General features: G+C 47.8%; 1 protein-coding gene across 3 annotated transcripts in view; it reads left to right on the forward strand.

The window, feature by feature from the left end:
* Positions 1–10,094, forward strand: part of LOC129330648 (interleukin-6 receptor subunit beta-like) — a 43,329-nt gene extending 33,235 nt beyond the window's left edge. For 2 of the 3 annotated variants that reach the window (XM_054980776.1, XM_054980778.1), the window contains 4 exons: positions 5,099–5,242; positions 5,943–6,036; positions 6,963–7,044; positions 8,916–10,094. In XM_054980776.1, the coding sequence (XP_054836751.1) occupies positions 5,099–5,242; positions 5,943–6,036; positions 6,963–7,044; positions 8,916–9,461 (866 nt within the window). In that variant the 3' untranslated portion in view covers positions 9,462–10,094. The remainder of the gene's footprint in view (positions 1–5,098; positions 5,243–5,942; positions 6,037–6,962; positions 7,045–8,915) is intronic. The other variant, XM_054980777.1, reaches the window with a different exon arrangement.
* The last annotated feature ends 1,124 nt before the right edge of the window (positions 10,095–11,218 follow it).

The raw sequence follows: 11,218 nt of genomic DNA on the forward strand, positions 1-11,218 counted from the left end.
ACAACTGCTCTTTGGGTGCAGTTATCCAGCTCATTCCCTATCCATCTAACCCTCTTAGAGTCCAGTCCACAGTCTTCCAGTTTACCCATTAGAATGTCATGAAGAACCTTGTCAAAAGCTTTACTGAAATCCAGATAAACTACATCGACAGCATTCCCGTGATCCAGTAAGCCTGTCATTTGGTCATCGAAGGAGATGAGGCTGGTCTGGCAGGACCTGTTGGGGACAAATCCATGCTGACTTCTCCGTATCACCATGTTGTGATGCTGGCAGATTAACACCTTTAATATCTGTTCCAGTATCTTCTCTAGAACAGAGGTCAGGCTGACTGGCCTGTAGTTCCTAGGATCGTCTTTGTTCCCTTTCTTGAAGATTGGGATGACATTTGCCCTCCTCCAGTCTTCCAACATATCACATGTCCTCCAAGAGGCTTGGAAGATGATCACCAAAGGGTCTGCAAGCTCTTTCGAAAGTTCTTTAAGTACTCGCAGGTGCACCCCATCTGGACCAGGGGATTTGTACACATCCAGTACATCAAGGTGCTTCTCCACAACTTCTCTTCCCATGTCAAACAGCAGCTCCAAAGTCATGCCATGCCTACCACCATCTCCAGGTGGGCCTCTCCTTCAGGGAGAAAACTGAGGCAAAGTAGGCATTGAGCCTTTCTGACTTCTTTCTGTTCTCTGTCAGAGTTTCTCCATTTTTCACCTAGCAATGGGGGTATTGCCCCCTTCACCTTCCATTTGTAGATGAATGTAAATGAATTTTTATTGTATTTTAATATGTTGTTATCCACCCTGAGCCCACTCGTGGGGAGGGCGGAATAGAAATTTGAAATTAATTAAATAAATAAATAAATTTGCTCCTCATATAATCGGAACACCAGTAAAGGCAGAATATGAGATTCAGCAGCTAAATACAACATGATGGCCTTAAAATCATATTTGCAGCAGAAGGAAACAAAATGAAAATGCAAAGCCAAACAAAAAATCGCCTGCAAAACCCTGTGCTGATTACCAGATGCATAGAGAATAGAAATGCCTCCAGAGAATATCTGTCTATAACGTTTTTTATCCCATCCTTTTCCCAAGGAGCTCGAGACAGCAAAGAGGGTTTCCCCCCTCCCTATGAGGCAGGTTAGCCTGAAAGAGCAACTGGCCTAAGGTCACCCAGCAAGCTTCATGGCAGATTCAGAATTTGAACCCAGTACCCTGGGTCTTAATCTGATTCCCTAATCACTGCAGCACACTAGCCCTGAATAGCAGTGGGGGAATTAAGTTGCTGCCACTGAGAAGACTGCCCTCGAAGCTGCCCAGTCTCATGTCCAAGAATGGGTCATGCTCACTTCGATCCTTATTTGGCACTGGTATAGTTTCAATCTTAACATTTCAATATTTGCAGTTTTGCATTGTAACTATTATTCATGTTGACTAATACATAACTTAATTGAAGCAGTCCCGGCCTCGTTGTGTTCATCATCTGCATTCCTATAGTGAGGGAAAGGATCTCCATTCTGAGCCGCCTCTCAGTTCTGCAGTACAAACCAGAAGACGTGGACTAAGGTGACGCTCTGGTCCACCAGAGCTGAAGAATCGTTTTGTGGTGCTTGAGATGGTGACGGAGATGAGAGTGGAAGGAGAACCACAAAAACCTGGAGGAGGGAGTGAAGAGGGCATGGGGCCACACGGAAGTGGAAGAAAACGGAAGATGGTGGTCATCGGGGACTCTCTGCTCAGGGGTATGGAATGTCATGTGTCCAGGCCAGATCCCCTACTCCGAGAGATGTGTTGCTTGCCAAGAGCCAGAATTCAGGATATTACAGACCAACTGCTGAAACTGATCAGACCGACCGATCAGTACCCGTTTGTGCTGGTGCACGTGGGAACAAATGACATGGCCACGAATATCATCGCAAAAATTAAAGAGGACTGTGAAGCTCTTGGAAGGCAGTTGAAGACAGTGGGGGCACAAGTGGTATACTCTTCTATCCTTCCTGTCAAAGGAAGAGGAATGCAAAGGGAGCAGACCACACGCGAGGTGAATCGTTGGCTGAGGTGGTGGTGCCGGCAGGAGCGCTTTGGGTTCTGGGACCATGGGATAAGTTTTCTTAGAGAAGGCCTTCTAGCATATGATGGGAAGGTCAGGGAAGAAAATGTTTGGAAAGAACCTGGAGAGCTTCATCAGGAGAGATTTAAACTGATGCCGCAAGGGGAAGGGGACGATCAACATGGGGATTTCAATGAAGAAGTGATAACAGCGGGGGCCCACCTGGGTAGGACAGGTCAAACAAAGGTACAAGGCTACAAGTGCCTACATACCAATGCCCGAAGTATGGGTAATAAGAAGGAAGAGCTTGAGCTTCTCTTGCAAACAGAGGGCTACAATATAGTAGGAATTACTGAGACTTGGTGGGATGATTCTGGAGAATGTGGTTGACAGCCCAGTGGAAAGTATATAGATGGAAATAAGGGGAGGAAGGACAAAGGGTCTTGTTGTTGGAGTCTGTTACAGACCGCCAGTCCAGGGAGAGGAAATGGATGCTGCCCACCTTGAACAGATTGGTAAAGTATCCAGGCATCAGAACCTTATAATTATGGGTGACTTCAACTTCCCCGATGTGTGCTGGGAGACAAGCTCAGCAAAGCGACAAGACTCACCCAAATTCCTGACCTGCCTGGCCGATAACTTCCCTTTTCAAATGGTAGAGGAAGCTACAAGGGGCTCAGCCATACTAGACTTAATATTAACCAACAAGGAAGAATTGGTAGATGGCGTGAAGGTGGTGGACCTTAGGGGGAAGTGACCATGTCCTCCTTGAATTCCAGTTGCTGTGGGAGGCCAAGGAAGTTCGAAGCCAGACTCGTAGGTTAGATTTTTGTACGGCCGACTTCAATGAACTCAGGTTTGATAAGAGTAATTCCTTGGGGGGAGTGTGCTGGAAGGGAAAGGAGCGAGTGAAGGGTGGGCTCTTCTCAAACATGAGCTTTTGCAAGCTCAAGCCCTCACTATTCCAGCAAGACAGAAACATGGTAAGGGCTCCAAGAAACCGATGTGGATTAACAGAGAGCTCCAGAATAAGCGAAGGGAGAAAAAGGAAATGTTCAGGAAATGGAGAGAAGGACAGACCTCTAAAGAGGAGTATATGAGGGTTACTAGGTACAGCAGATCAGCCATCAGAGAAGCTGAAGCTCAGTATGAGCTGGGTCTGGCCAGGAGGGCTCGCTACAATAAGAAAGACTTCAACAGATATGTGAGAAGCAAGCACAAGGTAAAAAAGGCAATTGGACCGCTGTTGGGAGTGGAAGGAGAAACTCTGATGGACAGAGAAAAAGCAAATGACTTTTTTGCCTCTGTTTTCTCCCTGAAGAACTTGAGCCCATCTAGAGATGGTAGTAGACATGATAGGACACCTGGGGGGCTAGTTGACATTGACAGAGAGGTTGTGGAGAGGCACCTGGCTGCACTGGATGAATACAAATACCCTGGGCCGGATGGTGTGCACTCAAGAGTGCTCAAAGAACTTTCTAGAGAACTTGAAGAACCCCTGTTCATCATCTTCAAGGCCTCCTGGAGGACTGGAGATGTGCCACAAGATTGGAGAAGAGCGAATGTTATCCCAATCTTTAAGAAAGGGAAGAAGGACGACCCGGGAAACTACAGGCCGGTCAGCCTGACTTCTGTTGCTGGGAAGATATCAGAGCAGAATTTAAAGGGATTGATCTCTAAGCATCTGAAGGACCACTTAGTGATCCGGGGAAGTCAACATGGTTTTGTCCCCAACAGATCTTGTCAGACCAACCTGGTTTCCTTCTTTGATCGAGTGACCATCTTATTGGATCGTGGGAACTCTGTCGATGTGATTTCCCTGGATTTCAGTAAAGCTTCTGATAAGGTTCCCCATGACATTCTAATGGGTAAATTGGAAGACTGCGGACTGGACTATAGGATAGTTCGGTGGCTAGGGAACTGCATCCAAAGAGTGGTGGTCAATGGCATTTCATCAGATTGGAGGGAAGTATCCAGTGGGGTGCCACAGGGCTCAGTTTTGGGCCCGATACTTTTCAATATTTTTATCAATGATCTGGATGAAGGGGTAAAGGGGCTACTCATTAAATTTGCTGATGATACCAAATTGGGAGGGGTGGCAAACACCCAAGAAGATAGAGTTAAAATTCAACAAGACCTGAATACTCTGGAGAAGTGGGCAGCTGTGAACAGGATGCAATTCAGCATAGATAAGTGCACAGTATTACATCTGGGCCACAAAAATGTGAAGCACAAATACAGGATGGGGGATACACTTCTGGGTAGTAGTGTTTGCGAAAGAGATCTTGGGGTAAGAGTGGACTGTAAACTAAGTATAAGCAGTCAGTGTGATGCAGTGGTGAAAAAGGCAAACTCAATCTTGGGCTGAATCAAAAGGGCCATTGCTTCGAAATCGCAGGAGGTCATAGTCCCTCTCTATACTGCCTTGGTCAGGCTGCACCTGGAGTACTGTGTGCAGTTCTGGAGGCCTCACTTCAAAAAGGATGTGGACAACATTGAGAGGGTGCAGAAGAGAGCGAGGAGAATGATCAGGGGTTTGGAGACTGAGCCCTACAAGGAAAAGCTGAGGGCCTTGGGAATGTTTAGTTGGGAGAAGAGGAGGTTGAGGGGGGACATGATTGCTCTCTTTAAATATTTGAAAGTCTGTCATCTGGAGGAGGGCAAGGAGCTGTTCCAGTTGGCAGCAGAGGATAGGACTCGAAGCAACGGGCTTAAATTACATGAGAAAGGTACTGGCTAGATATTAGAAAAAACTTTTTCGTGGTCAGAGTAGTTCTAAGGTGGACTCAGCTGCCTAGGGAGGTGGTGAGCTCCCCTTCACTGGAAGTTTTCAAGAAGAGGCTGGATGAATATTTGTCAGGGATGCTTTAGGCTGATCCTGCACTGGGCAGGACGTTGGACTAGAAGGTCTGCATGGCCCCTTTCAACTCTGTAATTCTGTGAAAGAGTGCTGGTAACTTGTGCAAATTACAGTGGCCTCGACTTAAGGGTGGGCCTAAAATTCGCACAGCTGTCAGAGGCCTCTGGAACGTCCGCTCCTTCTGTTTTCCAGCAGCAGTGGTGCTGGACAGCTCCGCCCACCACTACCTCATCGAGAGCCTGGGCCCTGGCTCTGTTGTCCAGGTCTACATTGTGGCCACCAATGACGGAGGAAGCACACGCGGATCCACTCTCTCCATTCGCACCAAAAACTATGGTGAGAAGATGTAGGGGTCGGCAGATGGATCAGAGTAAGACGGAAAGACCCTCTTTCTCTCTGTTTCCATCCCATGGGGTTGTCAACTGTTCAATTAGCCACAGTGCATGCTTTTTTAATGGATGTTTGATCCACGTTAGCCGGTAATTGTAGCCCTGTTCACGAGTTACAGTCAGCAGCACACATACAATCTGTGTACAGTGATTTTTTAAAAAAACGCGTGCATCAAGTAATTCTCATGTTACGTTTATCGTGCGTATGGTTCAAACCTCCCATTTCCCCGGGCCCTGCTCCCAGGTTTCATTTGCAGAGTGAAGACACACTGGCTCTTCTTACAAACAGATGTATACAGGGACGCACAGGCTGTATGTGCACTCACGATAATATGAAGAGGGTTTCTGTTTTTCTCCATGCTGGGAAAAATTTTGGCTGCTGATTTTAAGCTGTTCTTAGAGCCACAAAGGCGAATGTGGTGGTTATATTTCTGGTCAGTTGTCAACTCCACAGTACCTAGGCACAGGGTTATGTAGATGAGGGGGGAGGCAGCTTTAGCTCCAACATCTTCTCTCTAATTTGAACAGAGACTTTCAGAAATGGGATGCATCGGACCATAGGGATGAACAATGTGGGTGTGGGTGTGAATATTTCCGCCTTGCTTTGAACTCCTGGAAACAGCATCCTCTCTCTGCTTTCTCTACAGACAACCTTGAAGCGGAAGTGCTGTTCTCAGCTCTTTGTGTGGGATTTGTCCTCATCCTCTCTGGATCTCTGGCCTGTCTCTGCAAACAGCGATTGTATGCCAATAAGTACAACAGTCTGCTCTCATCCCCTCCCCCCAACCCTGGGTTTCCACTACCACAACTCCCCTCCCACTTCTGTCTGACAGCAACCACTTTGATTTCTAAAATACTGACCCAGAAGAGGGGTTGTAAACTGTAGGGGGCAGCAGGCGGTGTGTCATGTCCGTGTTCAGTCATGCCATGATTGTCTGTATGTTGTAACCACAATGCTCTTTTTTAACCTGATGTATTCTCTCCTTAGTACAAGTGTTACTTTTGAGACCCAGAATGGGCCTCTCCTGTTATGAAATATGCTCCTCCAAGTTAGCACTGACCTTGGAGCATCCAGATGCCAACGGTTGCTACTTTGCCCAGATGCTGGGAATGTATGATTGTATACTGAATGTCTAGCCATAACTAAAAAGGGTTCTCACAGGACCCGTGTAGACTGCGTGCCAAAACCTTAACAGTTATTTGAGCGTGGGAAAATCAAGTATAACATAGAACTGCTTGCCTTGCCTTATCACTTCTACCAAGCTCTGTGATGGAGTGCAGACCTGAACTGTCAAATCCTAAATAAAGCTTTTCTACTGGAACCAATGCGTGTTCACTGGAGAGGGGCTGAGGGATCTACCTGCCAGGAACTGACACAGTGCTTTGCTGATCAGAAGCACTGCTCTGTAGGTCACAGACACAGCCTTACAGTTCTTGTGGGGTGGTCAGTAGGTTTCCAAAAAAAAAAAAGGAGGAGAAAGCATCTTTGGTCTAGGGTGAAGCTGACTGTCCTATAGTAGTTGCTTGTGATAATGTTTTTCTCTTTAGAGTAGGACAAATGGATGGCAGCTCAGAAACAAGTTTGTTTTCTTTTAACTTCATAGCATCCTTTAGCCTCATATGTTTTCATAGCCTCCAGGACTGAACCTTGTACGTGTCTTTTGTAGGATCCAGAACTACCTGTGGCCACAAATCCCCAACCCAGCAAAAAGCAACCTGGCCTTGTGGATGCCACAAAAAGTGTGTCTGGTGAGTCAAATCTTTAACCCCTAGACTGCAACGTGGGGCCCAGTGAACTGCAAGCAAGCGACATCAGGGTCATGTGACAGGAAGGGAGGAGCCAGAGTCTCTGAACCAGCCTGTGCGAAAAAGGAATGTTCACCACCAAGCGACCTTGGGCCAAGCTAGAAGTGACGAATGACACTTGAATGGCAAGTGAACAGACTCACACGTATTCCTCCCTGTTCACTTGTGCTCCACTTGCACTCCACTCAGTCACTGATCGAGTGGAGTGCAAGTGGAGCGCAAGTGAACAGGGAGGAATACGTGTGAGTCTGTTCACTTGCCATTCAAGTGTCATTCGTCACTTCTAGCTTGGCCCCTTGTCTTGCAGTCTTGTCTTGCAGTCTTAGCATGCATGCAAGAGAGGCAGGAGGCACAGAGCATATGCACACTACAAGTGAATACACTAGCAGCTTGTCCTTCAAAAAAGTAACAAAAATGGCAATTGATAGGGAAAAGACCCCAAGACCCTGGAGAACCACTGCCACTCTGGGCAGACAATGCTGACCTTGATGGCCTAATGGCCTGATTTGGTGTAGGCAGCTTCATGCGTGGGCTACAAGTCTTGGGAGGAGGGGGAAGCAACACAACGGAAGCAACACAACTGAAGATCAGCACCGCAAGCCTAAGCAGAGTTACACCCTTCTAAGCCCATTCAGAGGACTGAGAGAGGTGTAACTCAGGAGTAGGTGACAGAGTTGAGAACTCGGGGTGGAAAATTCCTGGAGATTTGGGAGTGGGCCCTAAGGAGGGGAGGGACCTCAGCAAGGTATAATGCCATGGAGTCCAGCCTTCAAAGCAGCCATTTTCTCCAGAGGAACTGATTTCTATTTTCAAGAGATCCAGTGCAATTCTGGGAGGTCTCCAGGCTCGACCTGGAGGTTGGCAACTATAGTACACAAACTTTTGGCCCAAATGCCGAACAACAATGCAAAGTCCATCTGCAAAGACATGTTGGCCAACAAAAATGGGGGGGGGGGGTGAGGTGACAAAGGCTGAACACACAAAGAGCAAGCCAAGCCCTGGACGTGTTGCCAGCTTCACAGGGACTCGGCTGGGGGCTGTGCAGCTACAGCCACACGGGAGTGATGCCTCCACTTTGGGGCGGTGGTGGGGAGATGGAGCCTCCATAGGAATTTGTGCTCTTTCTGAGGGCAACAGATGCGTCTCCTGGTTTTTCACTTTTAACCTGGAGGAGCAGAATATCCTACTTTGCTCTGACTTAAAGGGGAAACAGCAGGGGGGCTGCAGGCAGGGAGGCCAGGGAGGCGGGTAGAGCAGACCTCTGCCAGAAAAATAGTTTTTCTTCTCCCCCCTCCCCTTTCAGTCCTTTAATGGGCTTTTTAGTTCAGAGGGCAGAAAGGGAAGAGGGGGCTGCCAGGCTGCGGCTGAGATTCCAGCAGGGTTCTCATTATATCGGCACTTCTGTGCCAAAGCAGAGGGGAGCTGGGAGCAGCTGGATGGCAGCAGAATGGGGCAAGCGGACTCCTCTAACCTGCTTGCTGCTGTTGCTTCCACAAAGTGGGCAGTGAAAACATTGGCACCAAACAACCAGCAAAGAGAGACAGCCTAAAATCCAGAGGAGTTAACTGTGTTAGTCTGCAGTTGCGAAATAGTGAAGAGTCCAGTAGCACCTTTAAGACTAACCAACTTTATTGTAGCATAAGCTTTCGAGAGCCACAGCTCTCTTAGTCAGATGCATCGTCTGGCCATGCATCTGACTAAGAAAGCTGTGGCACTTGAAGGCTTATGCTACAATAAAGTTGGTTAGTCTTAAAGGTGCTACTGGACTCTTCACTATTTTACAGCCTAAAATGAATTCTTACATTTCTGTGCAGGACTTTCCAGCTCGTGGTGCTGAGAAATGGAGCACCGGCTATCTCGGTCTGACCATCGGTGACCTCTTGAGAGTCCTTCCATCGAAGCAAGAGGAACCAGACCCAAAAGTGCTCACAGAGAATAAGTGGCAGGTTGAGGTTCCTGGAGCCTGGCACAAATACCCCCAGCCTACTCCCGTCATTGGAAACAGGACTTTGTCTCGGAAGCAGGGGGAGCTGCCCCAGAAATTCCCAGAAACCTGGAGTGAGGTGGAATATGCACGGGTTTTCATAATCCAAAAGAACAATGACCCTGAAGAGTCACAGGTACACCCGACGGGGTCCCTTTCCAAACGCCAGGCTCCTCCAAGCTCCTGTCCTGGAGCAAAGTTTGGCAAAGGAATCTGGCTCCAGAATATGACCTATGAGGCCCTGCTAGATGTTGGGTCCCGCAACATGGCCTTTGAAGTCACAGGTGAATTCCCCCTTCTAGTAAGTCTGGCCACAGTGGCAGGAGATGTCTGGACTTCTGAAAGTCCACAAGGGGACTCCCAGAAGCAACCCTAACATATCTTGTGTGATCCTAGCAGGACCTTAGATCTGAACTATCTGGCAGCTCCGGTTTCACACGTTGTTGTTGTTTTAAAAAGTAACTGGCAGATAAGCTTCACTGCAGGAGCCCTCATCTACAGGATTTGAAAGTTTAAAGATAATTCCAGGAATCTGTTCTACTAAACTAGCTCAAATCCAAGGTCCAGCAGAGCGCTTAGCTTTGATCTAGCTTGCTTTTGGACTGCTTGTGTTAACTGCCAATAACTTCATGAATGTCAAACTAGCCAGATCAAAGAGGGAGGCTTTGGAACTGACATTTCAAAGGGGACCCACAAGCCAAACCTGCCTCATAAAACGTCGGCTGATGGTTCCAACACCTCTACTTGCTTTTGACTCTTTGATGTCAGGATTCTCTAATGTGGGGTGGGGGGATCCATAGCTTTCCTTAGCACCAAACATATAAGGTTCGGTCCTTCAAACATTGGCCAAAAGGTTATGAAGCCATAAGGGCTAGAATCTGAGCAGGAGTGGAGGTTAACAGACATTCTCATCATGTTAAATTCTGCATCCGGGATTGATTTCTTGGGAACATGGAGCGCATACTGGTTGGAATAAGCTGCTTTTACAGATTCCTTCTCGCTGGAGCAAACTAGCTTATCAATTCTAGAAAAGAGCAAAAGTCAAGTAGCACCTATAAGACTAACAAAATTTGTGGTAGGGTATGAGCTTTTGTGAGTCACCGCTCACTTCATCAGATACAGCTAGAATGTATTTGAAGAAGTGAGCTGTGACTCACAAAAGCTCATACCCTACCACTAATTTTGTTCGTCTTATAGGTGAAGAAGTGAGCTGTGACGAAAGCTCATACTCCCCCACAAATTTTGTTAATCTTATAGGTGCTACTGGACTCTTGCTCATTTCTGCTGCTACAGGCAGATTAACACAGCTACCCATCTTGATATAAATTGTCAATTGTTTTTTTTTTAAATTACATTTAAATTCCTTGCATCTAAACCTTAAGAAAAGACGAGCTGCTTGTGATAATATTCAGTCTTGCTAATCTGATGGTGAGAGGTCATTGGCAGGAAGAGAGCCTGCGCATCACAGACAAGACTCTCAGGACCCTTAACAAGTGTCCATTTCCCAGGATTCTTTGGTGGTGGCAGAGCTGGCCTCAACCTACCCTGCGTTTGGGCAGCTGCCGAGGCCCACATCTTCCCAGTACGGCTCATTGCTACTGCCCCTCACTCACTCGCCTCCCCTGTGGCCCTCACAACACCTACACTTCCAGCGTCAGGCACTGCTCAGCCCAGGCAGGGAAGGGTATGCGAGCAAGCGGGAGGTGTTTAGATGGATGGATGGGTGGGTAGGTAGTGGGGGAGGACGACGTGGGATGATGGTCAGGGGTATGTGAGCAGGGAAGCACAGTGGCACGCAGAGGAGGGAAGGGGGGGCGTCCTGGACACACTCAGCCCAGGGACCACCGAAATCTGGAACCAGGTCTGGGTGGTGGGGTGGGAACCAGGACTGACGCATTGCGGTGACACTAAATATTTCTTAGTCTTGAGCTCTTGAATAGTGTTTGCAATTTGGGTAGAATGGGAATTTCTCCCCCAAAAGATTGTGGTCCTCTGGTCAGGCCAGGCCTTCTATAACCAGTTTGGTGTAGTCTAAGAGTGGCAGGACTCTAATCTGGAGAGCCGGGTTTGATTCCCCACTCCTCTGCTTGAAGCCAGCTGGGTGACCTTGGGCTAGTCACGGCTCTCTGGAGC

The sequence above is a fragment of the Eublepharis macularius genome, chromosome 5 (genome assembly GCF_028583425.1).
Source record: "Eublepharis macularius isolate TG4126 chromosome 5, MPM_Emac_v1.0, whole genome shotgun sequence".
NCBI classification, from domain to species: domain Eukaryota; kingdom Metazoa; phylum Chordata; class Lepidosauria; order Squamata; family Eublepharidae; genus Eublepharis; species Eublepharis macularius.